This window comes from Theropithecus gelada, chromosome 4 (assembly GCF_003255815.1).
Source record: "Theropithecus gelada isolate Dixy chromosome 4, Tgel_1.0, whole genome shotgun sequence".
Classification (NCBI taxonomy): domain Eukaryota; kingdom Metazoa; phylum Chordata; class Mammalia; order Primates; family Cercopithecidae; genus Theropithecus; species Theropithecus gelada.
Genome location: NC_037671.1, coordinates 72,655,777 through 72,679,501, shown reverse-complemented (window position 1 = coordinate 72,679,501; position 23,725 = coordinate 72,655,777). Strand labels below are relative to the sequence as shown.

Below are 23,725 nucleotides of genomic sequence, written 5' to 3'. Positions count from 1 at the left end.
ACAAGGATAGTTTTCGGAAAATGTAGGCTTTATATTACTAAAGAAGACAAATCAAAGTTTATTCTTTTCTCATATTTCTCCTGAGTTCATCTTGATTCTGCTCCACCTTTTAATTCCTAGCACCCTGTTTCCTTCTACATGAAACACTACAACACATACATCACCAAAGCCCTGGTGGCAGCAGTGGTGGTAGTAGTGTTAAAAGAAAATCTAACTGTAGAGATAACAGGCCCTATTTATTAAAGGCCCAATATGTGTCAGGCACTCTGCCTTATCTCTAGTCATTACAATTCTCCTTTAGGACAGGGTTATCCTCACTTTATAGTTGAGAAAACTGATGCCTGGAGAGGGATCAGAGCATTCAAGCGACTGGCATGACTCAATATTACAGCACCAGTGCATGATGAAATTCAGAATCCAAACTCATGTCTGCCTTTTAACTCAACAAAAGCATATTGGAGAGATGTTTCAATCACGGATATACATGAAAAACATTTCACTCTTCCTAAAACCTCCCAAACAACAATCCTTCATGCACATTCATCCAAGCCATTCCAGCAGTCATCCTAGATTCCTCTCTCATATTTCCAGACCTTTTAACTTTGTTAGATTAATATATCCCTAATTTGTCTCCTTCCTTCCATCCTCACATCCAGCCACCATGTCCTATTTTCTAACTAATGCAACTAATCTTCCCCCTCTAGTCTTGCCCTCTCCAATACTTCTTCCCCGCTGCCAATAATGTGATCCATCTGAAACACAAATCTGGGAATGAGTTACAGTGGTTAAAATACTTGGCATAGTCCCTGGTATATAAAAAGCAGTGACTATACACTTTTTATAGTCCCTGATTATAGTATATGATTATTATATTAGACCACTAGGTACTCATGGCTTTTGTTTGCCTACAGGAAGTCTACACTCCTTTGCATAGTTTACAAGGCCCTTACTAATATGACTGCATCTACATTTCTAGGCTCATCTTCCTCCAAACGTACAGATTTGTTTGCAGTTTATTCCCAAAAGCTCATGCATGTAGGTCTCTGCAACTGCTGTATGGAAATCCCTCCCTTCCTTGTCTACTGGTGAAATCAGTTTCAGCTTCTTGCCTCCTATACATGCCTCCAATAGGCAGAGGTGACTGCTTCCTGGAAAGTCCCTAGTATATCTGGAGTTTCTCTCTCTTGAGTACATATTTTTGTTAAAGGCAGTAAAATATGTTTCCTTTACATATTTTATTTTGCCAAAAATCTATATTTTATTATTCCCAACTAGACTGTGACTGAGAGCAGGGGTTGAATATTTTCCCTTAGTCTTATTCTCTAAACTTTGACTAGAAGTAGTGAGTGGGATCAGTTATTAGAAACCAGAAGAAAGCTCTCTCCCAGAGTGGAGATATGACAGTTAGGGGTAAGTACAATGCTGAGAACTGTGCAGAAAGCAGTCTAAAAGCCAGAAACCAATTGTGAAAACCAGAGACCAAAAGCAAGTCAAGAACAAGCAAGTCGCTGTATCCTTGGCAAACTCCTGGGCCAGGCATTGTAATCAGCAGTTGGTCCTACTGTGCCTGCCACGGCATGATGCATGGGAAGGCTATGAAGTTCAAAGGCTCAGGAACAAAGGAAGAAATACAAATAGCCAATAAATATATGCTGCCTACTAATTAAGGAAATACAAACGAAAACAATATAATATTGTGTTTCTTCTGTCAGACTGACACAGATAAAAATAATAACAACAATAATTCTTGGTGTTACCTGAAGTGTAGGAAAACGGAAAGTCCATATTCGACTGAAACATTATGGTAGTGAGGGCATACATTTCTCCTGGACAATGACGTCTGAACTGACCTGATGGATGACTTTGCACCTGGGGGATCTGGAGTGTTGGGGGTGAATGAGATAATTCCTCTGCTTTCCCACGCCTGTCTTGGACCTAGGTCTAACTCTCACCAATAAGGCAGAGGGGGAGAATGCAGAAACACCAGAAATCTACAAGGCACATCAGGATTTGAACTAGCCAAACACGGTGGTGTCACAGCAGAGCCCAGCATTTACATGTGGTCATCTGCTGCTACAACACAGCCACATACAGTATGAGCGATGCTCCCGTCACAGCCAGAAAAGCTTCAGGCCAGAGATCCTGGAATAGTGGCCCCACATGCCCTTCGAGTCACCTTTAGATGGCTCTGGATCTCTGTCAGATGCCTCAACACAGCACACGGTACCTGATTGTCTCAAGCAGTAAGCTCCCTGGCTGGAGAATATGTCCGTGAGTACTATTTCTGGATTATGTGTGAAGGACATGTCTGTCCAGCATGTAGAATTAGAGAATTCAAATCACTCAAATAAGGTAGCCTCCTCACCTGGCCAGGGGTCAGATTCTGAGTTGGCCACCACTGCTCCAAAACAGAGTGTCAGGGCACAGTCACAGGATATACCCCCAAGCCAATAACACCTGTTCCCCTACAAGATCATTCACCCGTACCAACAGCTTCTGAACGGAGAGGTCAGAGCAGAAACCAGCCATGCCAGCCGCCACCGCAGTGTCAGAGGCACTCATTTCCACTGTGTCAGGCCAAATTGGCTAGAGGAGGCCAGAAGCGTGGGAGACAGAGGTTATGTTTTTTCTACTGCCGAAAGGCCTCAAAGACCCTTTCCCTCCTAAGAAGACCAGTTATCCAGGCATGCAAAATGAGTAATATCCAAAGATGGCCCGCGGTCCCCAAGAACAACGCTGAACACCCTGAATGTGCTGTGACAGTCAGTATCTTAGCTACATCCTGCAGCCATTCCTGGCTGGGCAAGATGGGCCCCAAGTTAACTCTCAAGTGCACTTCTCCACATCAGCCTGCAGGTGGTGCTGCGCCAAGGAGTACAACTGTCTCAGTCAGGGGCTCCAGTTAGGCTAAGTCCCAATTTTTTCTGAAAAGTTTTGCCAAGACACCAATTGTCTGTTTTCAGCTGAAAGAGTTCACATCAGTGCTCCCACCTGGCCTCTGCAAGTTACAAGGAGGAAGGCAGCTAGACCTCAGTCCACCTTGAGTATCACCTCCCAGGTACAGAGACAGGAGCATGGCCACCCCTCACTCACAGTTCCAAAACACTTTGGGTTCCAGGTAGAATTTTAGTTTAAACTCCCCTCCCCTGACCAAGAGGGTCCTATCAGTACCAGAGCTAACAAGAGGAATGTCTCTCTGAGCCCTTTTCAGAAAGCCAAATGTGGTCTGCTAAGTCCCAAACTGCACAGAAGAGCCCAAAGAATCTGCAAATCAAATGTTCAAAGGAAGATACCAGTGCAAAGAGGCAGAACTATGAAAATGCACAGACTATCCAGAACCAGCAGGGTTAGTTCTGGGTTACTGTCTAGAACAGGTAATTTATGCAGTGCTTTTATTTGCCTGCAATAGAAGGAAGCATTGAATGTAAACACCCACAGACAGCCAGACATTTATTAAACCATCTATTGTACACATACTTTCTGGCATACAGTAAGCTCTCCATATATGTGGATAAATGATGAAGGATGGTATGAATGGAGCCAGTTCAACTCTGCTCAGAGGGTGACATGAATTTAGAAATGCTATTCACTCTGTCAACCTGCCTTATAAACATTCCATTACATAGCAAAGGCAAACTCTGAAATAATGCTAGTTCAATTCAAGAAATATGCATTGAGCACCATAGCAACCAATGTGGTACTGGCTACAAACATATCTTGGCTCAAAGTTAAATGTATATATGTTTATTTGATTGGGTTTTGTTGTTTTAATTTATAACAACAAATAAACTAAGAATAGGAAGATACCAAACTAAAAGGCCTACTTTACCTTCCACACTATGTTATTCATTAGAATATTTGGAGTTACCAATGTCCTGAGACTACGGAGGTTCCCAGGACCAAAGACTTTTCAGTTTTAAAATCAGGGGCATCCCAGGCAAACTGGGATGTTAGTCACCCTATTTCCAAGCAACGATCAAATGTCCAGTGTTCTTCTCTGTTTAAATATAGAAAAGCAGGCCCAGCTGGATCTCAGTTGTCTTCAACTTGATTCTCACAGGAAAGCACTCAGTGTGCTAACCACAGTGCCTCCAAATCATCAGAGTATTAAGCAGCAGAGACAAAATTACTACCTTTCAAAAGGGGTTCCTAAAATAATAATAATGGTTAACGTTTAGTGAGCATGTACTATGTGCCAGACACAGTTCTAAATGGTTTACTTGAATTATCTCACTTAATCTTCATAAAAACTCGTGAGGTTTTACTATTATTACATATTTTCTAGATAAGGAAACTGAGGTTCTAAAAGGTTAATAAATTTACCCAGGATCACACAGCTAGCATCTAGCATCTATTCTTCTTAGAGCTGACAGTGATCCTTTTAAGATGTTAAGTTAGATTACATCAAGTCTGTCCTCAGAATTCTCCAGTGAATTCTCACTTCACTTAGCATAAGTTTCAAAGTCCTTATTATGGCCAATAAGGCCCTGCATGAGCCCCACCCTAACCCACCTACTTGTATATGACCTCATCTCCTAGCACCTGTCCCCTCACTCCCGGGGTTCCAGCACACTGCCAGCTTGTTGTTCCTCCAATGCACCAAACAAGCTCCCCCTCAAGGCGTTTCCATGTGCTTCCCCCTCTGTATGGGCTTATTTTGTTTTTACTGCCTTTGGCTCTCTGCTCAAATCAGTCTTCCCAGACAACCCTAGAGAAAGCAACAAACATGCTGGGCACGGTGGCTCACACCAGTAATCCCAACACTTTGGGAGGCCAAGGTGGGTGGATCACCTGAGGTCAGGATTTCGAGACCAGCCTGATCGACATGGTAAAAACCTGTCTCTACTAAAAATACAAAATTAGCCGGGCATGGTGGCACATGCCTGTAATCCCAGCTACTGGGGAGGCTGAGGCAGGAGAATCACTTGAACCCAGGAGGCGGAGGTTGCAGTGAGCCAAAATCGTGCCATTGCACTCCAGCCTGGGCAACAAGAGTGAAACTCCATCTCAAAAAAAAAAAAAAGAAAGTAGCAAACACAAACTCTCTCTCTTTTTCTCTCTCATACACCCACACAAATACATATATATATCTGTCCCTTTATAAATATATATTTGTATGTTTATTATGTCTGTCTCCTACTACCCAACTGAAAAATAAACTTAGTGTCAGCAGGGACTTAATCTCTTCTGTTCACTGCCCTATCGCTGCGCCTGGAACGCAGAAGTTTAATAAATGTTTGACAACTGTATAAATCAATGAAGACGCTAGGCCTAGAACTCAAGCAGGTCGACTCTAGAGGCTGAGCTCTTAATCCAGTGCTGCATGCACCACCTCCCTTCCTATTAGAGGAGTTCCATGTTGGGAGGGAAGCTTATCTTAGGTGAATTCTAAGATATTCCAGTGTCAATAACACAAGCAGAACTTCCCAGAGGGGTTTAGTAAGATGGCTACAATTCCTTGCTTCATTTCTGTCTGGCACTTACCTTGATGAGAATGTTTAAAGAGGTTTTGTAAGGCTTGAAATCTGAGAAGAGTGTAACAATGCGAAACTTCACTTCTTGCTTTGGCTTGTATAAGGCCTTGTCTGTTTGAATGAAGACAGATATTCTCTTGGTCTCAAATGATAAGCGTGTACTATTAGAGAATAAAATCTCATCCTGGGTACGTCCGGTTACACGTAGCTCATAAATCTCATCTGCACTGTTCAGAGGGAGCTGGGGGGGAAAAGAGATCACACATCAAGGTCTCATCAGTTTACCTCAAAAATGTTTTAATTACAAGTTAGAATAAAAAACGTAAATACACAGTATTATCAAAAGGAACTGCGATGTTGAAATTTTGCCCCTCCCAGGCATCGGAGTTAAATAATTTGTTTTCCCTCTTTTAACATCCTGCAGTTTGCTCTCCAATTACATCAAAGGGCTCCTGGAATGGGGGACACATAACCCAGTGCTCTCCCTCTGCAGGAGTCACCTTGCCATTTCCTATTCCAAGTGCAAATTCATCCTCCGTAACAGTTATTGCAGGTCAGAATATCTAACGTCCTTCAACCTTCTTTCCCACGATCACCCTATTTGAGGTAGTCAACTGATGAAAGGTTCTTTTGCACAAAATTTGTTTTCTTGCTATATTCTCTCAACCTGTTTTCTGAGATGCATTCTCCTAATGCATCTTGTGCCTGTGTGTCATAGTCTTGGGAGGGATGATGATGCTGCTACTTCTACTACTACTATGAATAACAGAAATCCTTCCCGGGCACAGTAACTCACACCTGTAATCCCAGCACTCTGGGAGACCAAGGCAGGCGGATCACCTGAGGTCAGGAGCTCGAGACCAGCCTGGCCAACATGGCGAAACCCCATCTCTACTAAAAATACAAAAATTACCCAGGTGTGGTGGCACGCGCCTGAAGTCCCAGCTACTCTGGGAGGCTGAGGTAGGAGAATCGCTTGAACGCGGAGGTTGCAGTGAGCCGAGATCGTGCCACGGCACTCCAACCTGGGCAACAGAGTGACAATTTGTCTCAAAATAATAATAATAATAATAATAATAACAACAACAATAATAACAACAGAAATCCTACCTTCTAGCATTAGCAGACCAAAGTCATACTAAGCAGTTTACCTGCACTATGTCATTTTAATTCACGACAATCCCTCAGGTGGATATTCTTATTAAAATCATTTCAGACACACACACTACACACACACACACACACACACACCTTGATGTGGTAATTTTAAAATATGTCCAAAAATTATCTGACTTTCCTCCCTTCAAAAGGCGAAGCCTAATTCCCCAGACTTAGCGATTTGCTTCTAAATCCTAGAATTAGGCTATGTCAGAAAAAGAATACCTTCTGCCCTGTTGTCTCTCTTTCTGGCTTGCATCACTCACTCGGGGAAAGCCAAAGTGGTGTGGTAAGGACACTAGAGAAGCCTGTGGAGAGGTCCACATTGGGAGGAACCAGGGCCTCCCACCAACCACCACCAACCACGTGTCAGCCTAGTGAATGAGCTGCCTCACAGAATGTCTCAGCCCTGGGGAAGCCTTCAGATGACTGCAGTCCTGGCTGATATCTTGATTGCAACCTCATGAGACTCCAAATCAGAAATGCCCAACCATATTGCTCCCAATTCTTCACCCACAAAGACTGTGAGAAGTAATAAAAGTATAACTTATTGTTGTTCGACACAAAGTTTTAGGGTTGCTTAGCAATAGATAACTAGCATGCTTGACTTTTAGTTGATTTTCATATTAAAACTGAGGTCCTGAAACTATATCCTGACTCATTTTTGCAAATAAGTTTTGTCTACAGATAACTCAAAGGGGATTTTCCAATAATAGCAGACATCAGAATGCTATCAATGTGGTTAAGAATATGAAGAAAGTGCAAGAAACCACCGTCAACAATAAAATGGTCAGCAGGAAGTATTTAGGGAGAAGAGTACTGATGTCTGCAATTTACTTGGAAATACATTTAAAAATAAGATGAATTAATAAATGGATAGAAAGATGGGTAGATGGATAGATGGATAGATGTATGATAGAGCAAGTATAGTAAAATGTTAATAGTAGACCCTAAGTGGCAAATATAGGAGTGTTCATTATGAAATGTTTTCTATATTTGAAAAGTTAATAATAAAATGTTAGGAAAAACAATCAGTATGTTACCTTCAAATGACTTCTGGTGTCAATTTTTGCTTTTCTTCAATAAAGAAGTTTTTTGTTTTGCTTTGTTTCATTTTGAGACGAAGTCTTGCTCTGTTGCCCAGACTGGAGTGCAGTGGCTCAATCTCAATCCCACCTCCTAGGTTCAAGCGATTCTCCTGTCTCAGCATCCCAAGTAGCTGGGACTATAGGTGTGCGCCACCATGCCTGGCTAATTTTTGTATTTTTAGTAGAGACGAGGTTTCACCATGTTGGCCAGGCTGGTCTCGAACTCCTGACCTCAAGTGATCCACCCGCCTTGGCCTCCCAAAATGATGGGATTAAACATGTAAGCCACCACACCCAGCCTAAAGAAGTATTTATTGAGCACCCTTTGTGTACCAGGTTATCCTGGGTACGTGGGATACAACAGGAACCAAAGACCTGTTCCCTGGTAGAGCAGAGAGTCTAGCCTGGAACTTGCAAGCTTAAATTCTACTTTCTCAAGTGATACTTCAGTCCTCAGACTCTTTGAATCAGATTTTCTAATATTATAAACAAGAAAATATATATATAATATTCTGTTTATAAGCATATAATATTCTGTTTATAATATAATATTCCTGGCACAGGAAACAGAATATTATATGCTTATAAATGGCATCGACTTCTAAATATTTCATGTTTAAAAATATATTTGATGGGATTGCTCTTCATGATTTAAGTTTATCATTTTTAGTGGCACAGAGGTCCCAGAACAGATGCTAGATTGAAGACTGATGTCAAATTAATGACACAGAGGCCTAGAGCTAAAGAAGCCTATTAACCGTAAGCAGCCTAAACGGTCAAAGAATTAAAATAAACACAAATGTGCCCAAAAACATTTTATTCTACCTCCTAGTCCACCCTCCTTCAGGGAGCTGACACTGACTCAGGGGAAACATTACTGACTATCTTGCTGCTCTTTTGGGTTACCTTAACTAATTTGCTTTTTTTACTTTTCCCTGTTAAACACCCCACCTTGCCATATATAAAATTTAGGTAATTTTGGATCCTCAAAGACTCAGTGTTAATCCCAGGGAGGCCACCCAGAGATGACAATATTGGGCCTTGGTGAATCATTAGACCTGGGTGCCTGTACGAAGCACGGGGCATCACCACATGTCTTGGGGTGTCACCACGCTCTCTGGGTAGTGCTCCAGAGTCTTGCGGTGTCAATGCAGACCTCAGTGCTCCATTGTTAACAATGGGGGCACATAATGAGACTGGAGAAAAGATTATTGACTTTAAGCAATTTTTATGAAAGTTTCTCTCTCTGTGCCTGATCTGGAGTGGGTTATAACCTGCCCAGAGTAGAGTGGACACCATGAGGTAATAGAAGCTCCTGCATCTTTACTGGTAAATTGCCTTCTGCCTTCTTGGGGCCAGTTATTGAAAAGGGTTCCCAAAATTGGTGGGGGTAGGGGAGGGAAAGCTATTCCTTGATAAGTGACTTCCTCAGCTCTTACACAGAGTCAATTATTTACCCACAGAGATTTTGGACTCCTTGACCAGAGGGCACAGGGCTGGAGGAAGGTGCAGTTCCCACAGTGAGAGGCTGTCTGAAAGCAGGACAAGAGTCTGGGAACTGACAATATCCCAAAGCTTTGACCAACAGAATATCAATCAGCCTCTGGATTGGGTGTGTTGATTCTCACTTATGCACGTCTATTTTGTGTATACATAAATGCAAACTCTCTGAGGAGATGATAGCTCTCTGCCTAGGATACATAAGGTAAGCATGCTCAAAAACATTCTTGCTAGACAATAAATAAGGATTACTTATGCTAATCTGGGCTGTCTAAAGCCATTTCACCTTCTCTGAAGGATTCATTGCTATAAGGAAACTGAGACAACACAATAGTATTTATCCTCATATACTTCAGGAATAATGCCAGTTACTAAACATAATGGAGACAATTTTTCAAAATAAAATTGAGAAATCTAAGATGATAGTTTCCATTAAAAATATATTAGTAATTATACTTACACAATAAAAACATTTCTAATCAAATAAAACTACTCCCTCATTTGACAAAGAGAACAAAATAAGTTTTTCTGCCATATTGTGTACAAAACAATAATATTTATACTAAGTCTCAATTTATGTTTTTTATTTACTTCATATTGAGGATTATTTTAGTGTCTTGAAGTACAATGAGTAAATCAGAAATAAAAAACACATTTGTGTTAATACACTCTTGAAATATTTATATTTTACACTAAAAAGCCATAAAGACCTTAAAAATAATTTAAAATATTACATTTACAAATGTCAGAATGTAAGTGCACTTAAAAGGTGGTTCTATTCACAGGTATGTTCTCACTGGGAAAAACCAAAGGTTGGTTCTGCTTTAATTGAAAACTCATTGAAATGCAGAGCCTTCTTTTTTTGTCAAGCATTTCAAATTTGTCCATACACTTTATTTCTAAGTTTTTCAAACCGTGCTTTACTAAAAAGAGATACACTCCAAAATATAATCTCTAATAAAGCTTTCAATAAATAATAGCTATATTTATATACAATTGAAATGGCATAATATTAGAGACAAATACTGGATGTGAGAGTTAGTACTTCATATACTTAAGACTTAAAAAAAGTACAGTAGGCTGGGCGCAGTGGCTCACACCTGTAATCCCAGCACTTTGGGAGGCTGAGGCAGGCGGATCACCTGAGGTCAGGAGTTCAAGACCAGCCTGACCAACATGGCGAAACCCTGTCTCTACTAAAAATACAAAAAAAATTAGCTGGGCATGGTGGTGCATGCCTGTAATCCCAGCTACCCAGGAGGTTGAGGCAGGACAATCTTGAACCCGGGAAACAGAGGTTGCGATGAGTCGTGATCACGCCACTGTGCTCCAGCCTGGGCAACAAGAGAGAAACTCCATCTCAAAAACAAAAAAAAAGAAGTGTAGTTGCCAAATTTCTAGTTAATAGTAGCTCAGACACGTACAGTTTATACTAGTATCACTGAAAGAAACTCTCATGATCTTGCCCCACCTTCTCCTTTCAGCCTTTCTACACTTCTGGTATGTGAAACTGCAAACTCCTTTGAGGAAACCAGACAATTATTGTACTTTAGGCTGTGATTCCTGAGCTTAAACCCCACCCTCCTTATGCTATAGGGCAAATATATGACACAGGATTTATTTTCTTCTTACCACTGGAATACCCTTTCAACAAAGTTCTGCACACAGGCCCTGGGGCCAGTATCTAATGTTTTAGGTTATTTTAATGCAATCTAATGTTTTATTGCCACAAAGATTCTAGGGTTTTTTCCCCTACTTCTGCCTGCTTATGCCTTTTTTTCTCCGCTTTCTATTATTAGCAACAGTATATTTCTTAGGAAAGGAAGTACAAATATAATATGTAAGAAACAGAATAGATATAGCATACTAACTAATTTTTATAAAGTATTGTTTGAGAGTACAATATTCTCTATGAACCCCCCAATATAAATATGGTTTCAGAATGTGCTTGACAAGTAACTTTCAAAAGGTACTAAGTGGCCCAGGTGTGGTGGCTCACTCCTGTAATCCTAGCACTTTGGGAGACCAAGGCAGAAGGGATGCTTGAGCCCAGGAGTTTGAGATAAGCCTGGGCAACATAGGGAGACCTGTTTCTACAAAAAATAAAAAATTAGCCAGGCATGGTGGCACATGCCAGTAGTCCCAGCTACTCGGGAGGTTGAGGTGAGAAGATTGCTTGAACCTGGGAGATTGAGGCTGCAGTGAACCATGATTGTGCCACCAAACTCCAGCCTGGCAACAGACCAAGACCTGTCTAAAAAAAAAAAAAAAAAATTAAGGTAATAAGCAAACCTGGCTTATGAGGTAATACTGATACTAATCAAGTATGCAATGTGTCAGGGCCTAAGTCATTAGTCATCTGTTCTCAGAATATTACATATATCAAATTGCACCTGATGTTGGATGCTGTGGTTGACTGTACCGTACATTAAGCATGCAAAGCCCCAAAACAAAGCATAGTAATGAAAGTATAAACTTCTAAATCAAAGCTATAGGAAGATTCATTCGCAAACATTTAATAATCAGGTTTTATGACTCTCTCAACAAAATAATAACCCCTTTCCATTTCTATAGCAAGTGCTACCACACTTCCACATCTCATTGCACTCCAGGACATGTTGTGAGATAAAGATGGTATCTTCATTCTCTTTTCCAAGGCCAGGGCTATGGTGAGGTGAATGAGGCACTTGTCTAAGGTGCAAAATTTAAGGGGGTACCAAAAAACTTAGCAATCAAGCAAATAATATTTTAATACAATATTTTAAAATACCAAAATTAATGCAAAAAATTATAAACAAAAAAGTCGACGCTTTAAACAAAGACAGGGTCAATGTTACTGATTTTTCCTTTTGCCTCAGGTTCTAGTATGTCTCAGCATGGCACTGCTCTTTTCAAGGACAAGGAAACTGAGGAGCAGAGTTCCACACTAGAAGGCTCATTACCACAGAAGTAGGACCAAACCAGTCCAGATGCCTTTTTTTTTTTTTTTTAACTTTTATTTTAAGTTCAGGGGTACAAGTGCAGGTTTGTTACATAGGTAAACTTGTGTCATGGGGGTTGTTGCACAGATTATTTCATCACCCAGTTGCTAAGCCTAGAACCCATTAGCGATTTTTCCTGATCCTCTCCCTCTTCCCTCCCTCTACCCTTGCATAGGCCCCAGTGTCTGTTGTTCCCCTCTATGTGTCCATGTGTTCTCATCACTTAGCTCCCACTTATAAGTGAGAATATGTGGTGTTTAGTTTTCTGTTCCTATGTTAGTTTGCTAAGGATAATGGCCTCCAGCTCCATCCATGTTCCTGCAAAGAACATGGTCTCATTCTTTTTTACGACCAGTACAGATTTCTGTGCTAATAGTCCAGGCCAGTTTCCTTCAGTGAAGTCCTCTATTTTACAAGAGGAAAATCTCTGCCAAGAGTTTGAAGAGCCTCATAATCAATCTCCTTGAAATAATATTATTCATAAATAATCTGAAGGCTGAACTAAACTCAAGTCAAATTTATGTGAAATGTGTGAACTGACATAAAATCCAATGAAATATTTATTTAGCTCACTGATGCAATATATTTCTGAAACCAAAATTTTTAAATGAATACTTACTGATGGAAGAGTCAGAGTCTTAAAAGAGCCTAAAAGGAAAATAGAAAAGAAAACAGAGTTAGCACAATTTGAATATGATGATAGAACACAAACCTTCCAAAACTCTCCCAATACTCTTATATGTGTAGATGGAATCATAAATACATTTGGTCAAACCAAAATAACATTTAAATGCCCAGAAGACCCAATAAGTTATTACATATCTTTGTGCCAAATGACTAAAAATCAGGATTAAAAGGGTATCAGTGGGTGAACCCAAAAACATTAGGTTCTGCTTCTCTTTGCCATTATTATTTTTGTTGTCATGGTGCTGCTGCCCTTGTTGCTATTTTAAGATCATACGTGCTTGCGGGGCACTTCACTGTACAGTAGTAGCCTGAAGTTTATTTCTTGTTCTCACAGCCTCGTGATAAAAGAAAAAAGGAAGGCATTAGTCATGTCAGGGGTGAGCTGGGACTCATAACTGACTCATGAGTACTAGGGTGATGCAGACTTTTCTTCATGTAAAGTTTCTATACATAGGACTGCTAATTAAACTCATGCCAATTTCTCATCAGATCCATTTATCTCCGGGGGGAAAATGGTTTCATGTTAAAAATAAAAGAGTACTCGTCCAAAGTTCCTATCGAAGATGGCAGGCCCTTGGGAAATAAAATGGAGCAAAAGATGATTTTAAAGAGAGAGAGGGAAAGAATAGGCCCCGGTTCCTTCATTCATTTAAAAAATAGCACAATGTGCAAGACAGACGTGGTCCCTCTCCTCCAGGAAGCCAAATGGGTCTATCAGGTGAGAGCAGAGGCACCAGGGCAAAGCACAGTACACGGCAGGGGTTATAGCGGCATCTGGAATCAGACCATATCAAGAATTTGATACATACTGGCCCATCCTTAAAGAAATTACCTGATTCTCCAGTTCAATTTTTTTCATCTATAAGATGAGGATGCTAACAATCATACCAATCTCATGAGGTGGTTGTAAGGAATAAGTGTAAGTGTGTTGATACCGATAAAGCATATAGAACAGTGCCTGACACATAGAAAACACTTCATATATGTTAGCTATTATAGTGTCAAAAAGCTTGAAGAGTTTTCCATTGGGGATGTCAGTATGCCCCTACAGACATGGTCTTCAAATTTTTATGATAGAGTATTCCATCAATAAAAACACTTAGTATACCTTATCGATGTCAAATTAGATTTATAAAATTATATACATGTATTTTCTCAACCAAAATATTAAACATTAGAAAAACTTTAATTTATAGCCGGGCACAGTGGCTCACACCTGTAATCCCAGCACTTTGGGAGACTGAAGCAGACAGAACACCTGAAGTCAGGAGTTCGAGACCAGCCTGGCCAACATGGCAAAATCCCATCTCTACTGAAAACTACAAAAATTAGCCAGTCATACTGGCATGCCTGTAGTCCCAGCTGCCTGGGAGGCTGAGGAAGGAGGATTGCTTGAACCCAGGAGGTGGAGGTTGCAGTGAGCTGAGATCACATCACTGCACTACAGCCTGGGCAACAGACCGAAACTCTGTCTTAAAATTAAATAAATAAATAAAAAGAAAAAGAGAAAAACTTTAACTTCTTAGCTTTGCTTAATAAAATAATAGAAATAAAAAGTACTACATTTTCTACTTCCATCCTTATAAATGGTCATATATACTCTTAGATGTGTGCACACCCACTTTGAAGACTACCACCCCAGTGGGCCACAATGAAATACAAGTATGTTTTCAGGAACAGATAAGTAACTCAGCACCATCACTTACCACCTAGCACAGATCAGTTCATCTAATAACTGTCATCGTAGGAAGCAAAGAGTAAGATTCTTAAACAACAGGATATTGAACATGGTGTTTCAAAAAGGTGAAGAAGGAAGTATCGTGGAACAGATACATGTAGTACAGGTAGGACAAGGAGCACATTGGAGGCATGAAGGGAAGGCACCTAGAGAAAATGATGCCAGTGTCTAGGGTTGTAGGATATGGAGAAATTAGCCATATGAGCAAGGAGGGGTACAATGTTACAGGCAGAAGAGCAGCAAATGCAAAGCAGTGGAGATCAACCTGAGTCTACTAAACCAAAGAGCTGGGTGAGCAAAGACCACAGACAGAAAGAGAACAGTAGCCAGGAGGCTTGGCCCGATCACAAGGGGCTCTTTGGACAAGATGAGTCCTCACCAGGATTATCCCAGTTGACACTGTTATTCCAGCATCCTGATTTAGCATTGTTCTGGATCTTTTTTTGGTTAGCAAATTATTATTCTAGGATGGGTTTAATGTGCAAATAAATTAACTTTGAAAATGTTTTATTCTTTTTTTAATTGACAAGTAATAATTGTATATATTCATAGTATACCACATATAGATGATACATGCATACCTTATGGAATGAGGTATACTTTATGGCATAGCTAAATCACACTATTTAACATGTGCCTTAGTTCACATAACTACTTGTGGAAAGAAACAATTAAAATTTACTCTCAGCAATTTTTAAGTATACAATATGTTGATATTAACCATAGTCACCATGCTGTACACTAGATCTCTTGAAATTATTCCTCCCATATAACTGAATTTTGTGTCCGTTGACCGACATCTCCCCATTCCTTTCACCCTCTAGTAACTGCCATTTTACCCTTTGTTTCTATGAGCTCATCTTTTTCACACTCCACATATAAGTGAGATCACGCAATATTTGTTTTTCTGTGCTTGGCTTATTTCACTTAACATAATGTCCTCCAGGGTCATCCACGTCACTGAAAATGACAGGACCTCCTTCTTTTATAAGACTGAATAGTGTTCCATTATGTATATACAGCACACTTTCTTTATCCATTTATCCATTGATGGACACTAACATTGACTCCGTATCTTAGATATTGGGAATAACCCTGCAGTGGATGTGGGAGTGCAGATATCTCTTCAACATACTGATTTTATATCGTTGGATATACACCAGATGTGCTTTGGGAGTATCTTACCTTGTAGGAAGAAACTTCTGTTCATTAAGCTTACTTTTAATGGGAAAGACTTATTATATTCTATACTGAATTGAAGTGAAATTCAAAAGCCCCAGGATATTTCGGCAAGTAAACTTGGTAAAACCTTCAAAGGAACCATAAAGAGAGACAATTTACAGGGCAAATTTTGTACTGTAAAAACATTTGTGAAGAGAAGCATGGGGCTCTGCAAGCAGACTTTGTGAAATATTTGGGTTGAAACATTTAAACATTGCAATACAGGGGGGGTGGTGGATGGAATTGAGAATACCATCCATATAGCAGAATTTGTTCTGATCTCACCAGATACCTCAGCATGTGTGGAGAGGGTGTTTTCTTAATTTAAAATATTATGGTCGGGTCACTTGAATATTAAAATAAATAATGGGTTACAACCTACTGAATAAAACAAGAATCTATGAGTTCATGCTGATACACAATTAAATACATGACTGAGTGAAAGAGAAGAAAGAGTTATTCCTTACCACAGAATTCCAACTAATAATTGTAGAAGGAATCGTGGAATTCAAAAATTTCACAACTGTCACAAAAATAATGGCAACAATCACCAATCTAGCGTGTACAGGCTAAAGAGAATTGTGAGAAATAATCAACCACTGTTGTTTTAATCTACTAAATCTGGGGGTGGCTTGTTTCACAGCAACAGTTGATTGGAACACTTCAGAAATGAGCAAGATTAACTAGCAACTCTTTAAAGCTGCTCAGTCACATACAGGAGCCTCTAAACACATGTGGCTATTGAGCCACTGAAATAAGCAGCAAGTGTAAAATACACCCCATATTTCTGAGACTTACAACCCAAAAAAAATGTAAAATGTCATGTCAATAACTTTATAGTGATTAAATGTTGAACTAATAATATTTGTAAATTATTGGGTTAAATAAAATATATTATTACAATTAACTTCACCTGTTTCTCTTTTTTTTAGTGTGGCTACTAGAAAATTTCCAATAACTTATGTAGTTGACTTATACTTGTATTGGACAGAACTAGTTTAGGGGATAGAAGACTTAAATTTGTGTTTAGCAACAATAAAACAACCAACAGATCAGACAGAATGCAATTTTTTAGTTATATGAATAAAATAATAATAATAATAGTACTTACCACCTACAGAGTGTTCTAAAGCATTACATATATTAATGGGTTTAAAGCTCACAACAATACTATTAAGTATTATTACCCTTAATTTACAAATGAGAACACTGAGACACAGAGATGTGAAATGACTTGCCCAGGGTCACACAGAGAAAAAGTACTGGGGCCACGCTTCTGACCCTGGCCACCTGTCTCGTGGGTCTGAGCTCCAAACCACTGCTCTGCACTGACTCTGAGTATAAAAAAAAAAAATAGTTGTATGCACATCAATCAATGTGATACATCATATCAACAGAATGAAGGGCAAAAACCATATGAACATTTCAAAGGATACCAAAAAAAGTTGATAAAATTCAGCACCTCTTCATGATAAAAACCCTCAAAAAACTGCATATAGAAGGAACATACCTCAACATAAAGGAGCTATATATGACAGACCCACAGCCAGTATCATACTAAATGGGGAAAAACTGAAAGCCTTCGTCTAAGATCAGGAAGACGACAAGACTTTCACCACTGTTATTCAACACAGTACTGGAAGTCCTAGCTAGAGCAATCAGACAAGATAAAGAAACGAAGGGCATCCAAATTGGAAAGAAAGAAGTCAAATTATCCTTGTTCGCAGATGATATAATATTTTAATTAATTTATTTTTTAAAGATAAATAGACACAGGGTCTCCCTATGTTGCCCAGGCTGGTCTCAGACTCCCAGGCTCAAGTGATCTGGACCTCCTCCACCTCCCAAAGTGCTGGTATTACAGGCATGAGTCAGCATGCCCAGCCAATATGATCTTGTATTTGGAAAAACTTAAAGATGCCACCAAAACACGATTAGAACTGATAAACTCAGTCTAGTTGCAGGATACAAAATCAACATACAAGAATCAGCAGAATCCTGATCTGAAAAAGAAATCAAGAAAGTAATCCCATTTACAATAGCAGAAAATAAAGTTAAATACCCAGGCATTAACTTAACCAAAGAAGTGAAAAATCTGTACAATGAAAACCATAAAACACTGATAAAAAAAATTGAAGATGACACCAAAAAAATGAAGATATTCCATGTTCATGGATTGAAATTATCGATGTTAAAATGTCCATGCTGCTGAAACCAATCTACAGATTTAAGGCGATCTCTATCAAAATACCAATGACATTCTTCACAGAAATAGAGAAAACAATCCTAAAACTTTTATGGAACCACCAAAGACCCAGAATAGCCAAAGCTATATTGAGAAAAAAAAAAAAAAGGAGGAATCACATTACCTGACTTCAAATTATACTACAGAGCTGTAGTAACCAAAACAGCATGATATTGGCATAAAAACAGACACATGACCAATGGAACACAATAAACCCAGAAACAAATCCATACACTTACAGTGAACTCATTTTTGACAAAGGTGCCAAGAACATATATTGAGGAAAAGACAGTCTCTTCAATAAATGGTGCTGGGAAAACTGGATGTCCATATGCAGAAGAAAGAAACTAGACCCTATCTCTCACCATACACTAAAATCAAATCAAAATGGATTAAAGACTTAAACCTAAAACTGTGAAACTACTAAAAGAAACTTTTGGGGGAACTCTCCAGGACACTGAACTGGGCAAAGATTTCTTGAGCAATACCCCACAAGCACAGGCAACCAAAGCAAAAATCGACAAATAGGATCACGTCAAGTTAAAAAGCTTCTGCACAATAAAGGAAACAATCAACAAAATGAAGATACAACTGAGAATGAGAGAAAATCTTTGTAACTACTCATCTGACAAGGGATTAATAACCAAAACATATAAAGAGCTCAAATAACTCTATAGGAAAAAAATCTAATAATCCAATTAAAAATGGGAAAAAGATCTGAATAGATATTCCTCAAAAGAAGACAGATGGCTAACAGGTATATGAAAAGGCCCTCTCAACACTATTCATCATTAGAGAAATGTAAATCAAAACTACAATGAGATATCATCTCGCCCCAGTTAAAATGGCTTTTATCCAAAAGACAGGCAGTAACAAATGCTGGTGAGGATGTGGAGGAAAGGGAACCCTCGTACACTGTTGATGGAAATGAAAATTAGTACAACCACTGTGGAGAACAGTTTGGAGGTTCCTCATAAAACTAAAAATAGAGCTACCATACAATCCAGCAATCCCACTGCTGAGTATACACCCAAAAGAAAGGAAATCAGTATATCAAAGAGCTATCTGCACTCCCATGTTTGTTACACCACTGTTCATAAAAGCTGAGATTTGGAAGTAACCAGAAGTAACCTAAGTGTCCATCAGCAAATGAATGGATAAAGAAAATGTGGTACATGTACATGATGAAGTACTATTCAGCCATAAAAAAGAATGAGATCCTGTCATTTGCAACAACATGGATGTAACTGAAGGTCATTATGTTAAGTGAAATAAGCCAAACACAGAAAGACAAACTTTGCACATTCTCACTTATCTGTGGTAGCTAAAAATTAAAACAATTGAACTAATGGAGATAGAGAGTAGAAGGATGGTTACTAGAGGCTGGAGAGAGTAGTGAGGGGTTAGAGAGGAAGTGAGGATGGTTAACGGGCACGAAAAGTAGTTAGAAAAATGAGTAAGACCTAGCATTTGATAGCACAACAGGGGGACTGTAGTCAATAACAATTTAATTGCACATTTTTAAATAACTAAAATAGTATAACTGGATTGTTTGTAACACAAAGGACAAATGCTTGAGTGAACGGATACCCCAGTTGCTATGATGTGGTTGTTGACATTGCATGACTATTTCAAAGTATCTCATGTACCCTGTAAATATATACACCTTCTATGTATCCACAAAAATTAAAAATAAAAAAAAAGAATCAGTTGTACTGTTGGTTTTATTATACATAGTTTTTTGGGGGGGGGGAGGGGACAGGGTCTCACTCTGTCACCCAGGTTGGAGCACAGTGGCACAATCACAGCTCACTGCCGCCCCAAACTCCTGGACTCAAGCGATCCTCCTGCCTCAGCCTCCCCAGTAACTAGGACTACAAGCACAGGCCACCACGCCTGGCTAATTATTTTTATTTTTTTACAGAAATGGGGGCTCATTATGTTGCCCAGGCTGCTCTCAAACTCCTAGGCTCAAGTGATCCTTCCACCTTGACCTCCCAAGGCCCTAGGATTACAGATGTGAGTCACTGTGCCTCATCACTGCTTTTTCGTTTGTTTGTTTTGGAGACAGAGTCTTGCTCTGTTGCCCAGGCTGGAGTGTAGTGGCATGATCTCAGCTCACTGCAAGCTCCACCTCCCAGGTTCAAGAGATTCTCATGCCTCAGCCTCCCATGTAGTTGGGACTACAGGCGAGCACCACCAGAGCTGGCTGACTTTTTGTGTTTTTAGTAGAGACACGGTTTTGTCATGTTGGCCAGGCTGGTCTCGAACTCCTAACCTCAAGTGATCTGCCCACCTCAGCCTCCCAAAGTGCTGGGATTACAGGCGTGAGCCACTGGTCCCAGCCCTGGGCCTCACCATTGTTTTTATTATACATATTTTTGATTATAGTAAAAGTTCCACAGACTGGATAGCCTGTTTGTATATGTTGCTATCACCACTTCCTCAATCACAGATGTTCAAAATCTCAGTCATCTTGAACTCTTTTCTCTCCTCAGCTCTAAGTTTATCACTCACCAGAACCCGTGGATTCTTCTTCCATGAAGTTGCCCGTAGAAGAAACTTAGAGTTATACTCTAAGCACTGCAGCAGCGGAGCTAACTCTAAAATAATTTGTGTCATACAGGAACTCTGAAAAGGATGTAAAAACTAAACACTTTCCCAACTCATGTCAATTCCTCACACTACACAGTTTTGACATGTTTTGAAGTTGATTCCAAGATCTGAAACATTCCTCTTCAAACGAAAATTAAACAGCAGCCGACTCTGAGATGGTAATTACAATGCAGGAGGTTTACTAAGGAGTATTCAGCGGATCAGCACCTGCAGAAGGGAACGGGGGAAACTGGACTAAGGGAGACAGCAGTGGGGCTGCAATGCAGGCTCCAAAGAGGCATCCACCAGGGCAGCTCAGAAGCAGTCACAGCCAGTGAGAGTTGTCCTGAACTGGGACGAAAGGGCTGGACCTTCATACCCCACATCAATCAGTCACATAATGCAGGCCATCCCCAGGAGGGAGGCCACCACGGGCAAGGCAATTCTCTAGCTGATATAATCATCAGAGGCAACTGGCTCTGAAGGCAGTTGGGCACAACACTCCCAGCAGCTTTCGGGAAAAGGTCCTTCATCCCTGAAGGGCGATCTGGGCCCTAAAACGCAGCATCCACCACAATGTCCCACATTGGAATAAAATAGAAACAAACTGCAGTGAGCTTCGCCCCAACAAACCAGCACCCTCCATTATTGAGAGTTACTTATTTTTCATTGTATTAGGATAAATCATCAGGGGTTGACTATTATGCTAGGTCCATAACTGGAGGAAGTAATGTGCTTCCTTCCTGCCCTGGTCTGATACCAGCTACCACCCACCCACCGGCAGCAAATGTATACGGATGAAGAATGACGGGGGTGGGGGTGGTAATTTATTTTCATCCAATGACATCAGCAAGGAGAAAGCAAAAAAACAGTTGGGAATCTACAATCCAAATGAGGCTCTCAGACATTGACTTATTGGAGGCCAAGTATTCTGGCACTTCAAAACAAGCTAAACAGATTTGAAGTGCAGGAAATCTCATTTCATAGTAGAAGTGTTTTTTGTTTTGTCTTTTGTTTTTAATGCAGCTCTGAATCAAGTCAAATCTTTGAGGAATTCTCTCACTAGAGAGAAGTTGGAAGAGCAGTTCAGCTGCATGCCTGGGTCCTAATGCTCAGACACATGACCTTATCTGTTCACCGATGCAAGAAAGATACAGAGTTAGAAACAGAAGTCCTACCCAGGCCAGGCATGGCAGCTCATGACTATAATACCAGCACTTTGGGAGGGCTGAGGCAGAAGGATCCCTTGAGGCAAGGAGTTCAAGACCAGCCTGGGCAACATGGTGTGACCCCATCTCTATTTAAAAACAAATAAAAATACAAAATACAAGGACTCTTCCCAAACGCTATACTGTAGGGACAGAGATGTCCCACCCACCCCTATTTCTTGATGGATCCAGGGAGCGACTCAGAGGATGTGTGGACACATCCAATCTAAGGCCTACTCACTGGTCTCATGTGTTATTATTAAAAGGTCGATTTTAAGTACTTGACATTTTTTTCTGCTGATCTTCCCTTTAAATTTACAAATACAGCTTGGAATTTCCTAGGCACTTCTGAAGTCCTAGCATAGGACTTATTTGAAAGTTCTATTCATTTAGAAATAATTTACACAACCAAAACACAAAATCGGGAGCAGCAGGGAGGAGAATGGGGGAAGTATAGATGAGAGAGGAATAATAATCTCTTTCTCTGCTGTTGCTAGGTTGAGAATTAAATAGATAGTATTTGCAAATTGTTGTGAACATTTTTCTCCCTTTTGGCGAGGCTCCATTCAGACACGGGAAACGGTCACCACCTCTTGAAACCCAGTACGGCACTCTTTTAAATCACTAACTAAAGTTAGTGATTTACTAACACACTCTGTTATGTAAGGTTCTTCTTAGCATTTTTATAGACAACTTTATAAAACTCCAATCATTTCTGTGTATAACCAGAGACAGTCAATCTCAAATCCCTTTCAGATGCTTTCTCCTTCCCAGTGCTGCTTAAGCAACTCGGAAGAAACCTTGTTTGAAGACTTCGCATTTGGCACAGCCTGAGAACTGGCCGTTTGATTTACAAATAGAGTCAAAGCTATTTTTAAATTGTGTAATAAGCATACACAAAAACTAACCTTTCCTTAACTTTTTAAACATACTCGGTAATACCATTATATGCTGCCTCTTCTGACATCTGTCCTCACCAAATAGGTTTGGAAAATCATTGAAGGAAAGGAGTACTGTGTAAATGGAAATCCAACTAGGTACAGAAATACTCTCTATGAAAAAAAAAAAAAGTGGATTTTCCACTCTATATATATATATGCCTGACTTAGTGTTTGCTGCTTAATTATTTTTGGCAACCTTTTGCTACTCAGTCTCATGCAATAATACATTTAAATTTATTATCACATTTTTAGCTGAAAATTTTGATCTCTTTATCAATTTACTAAATTTTTTTCCTCATGCTTCAGCATTCTTTGATCTACAGATAAACAAGGTGAGAAATAGGGGTTTTCGCCCACAAATTCATGGAAAACAAAACTTTAAAATACAATTTTTTTTTTGTTTTTTGAGACGGAGTCTCACTTTGTTGCCCAGGCTGGAGTGCAGTGGCATGATCTCGGCTCACTGCAACTTCTGCTTTCCAAGTTCAAGCGATCCTCCTGCCTCAGCCCCTCTAGTAGCTGGGATTAAAGGTATGAGCCACCATACCTGGCTAATTTTTGTATAAAATACAATATTTTTTAGACAGTGAAATAATAGACATTGGAGATTCATATGGCAGGCAGGTGAGGGATAAGAAATGACTTAATGGATACAACATACACTATCTGGCTGATGTTTATACTGTAAGCCCAGACTCCACCACTACCCGAAATATCCATGTAAGAAAACTGCACATGTACTCCCTAAATCTATAAAAATAAAAAATTTTAAAAACTTAAAGTAAGATTTAAAAATACAATGTTTCTGCTTCACAGTTTAATGTCACTTTAAGGCAAAATAACTATTGGGGAAATTCAATCTACACAGAAAACACAAGTATTCTGAGCA

At 39.8% G+C, this 23,725-nt stretch overlaps 1 protein-coding gene across 3 annotated transcripts in view; it reads right to left on the bottom strand.

Moving 5' to 3' along the window:
- CD109 (CD109 molecule) overlaps positions 1-23,725 on the bottom strand; it is a 139,406-nt gene that overhangs the window by 102,370 nt on the left and 13,311 nt on the right. For 2 of the 3 annotated variants that reach the window (XM_025383238.1, XM_025383237.1), the window contains 2 exons: positions 12,821-12,849; positions 5,485-5,715 (listed from right to left, as the gene is read on the bottom strand). In XM_025383238.1, coding sequence (XP_025239023.1) covers positions 5,485-5,715; positions 12,821-12,849 — 260 coding nt within the window. The remainder of the gene's footprint in view (positions 1-5,484; positions 5,716-12,820; positions 12,850-23,725) is intronic. The other variant, XM_025383239.1, reaches the window with a different exon arrangement.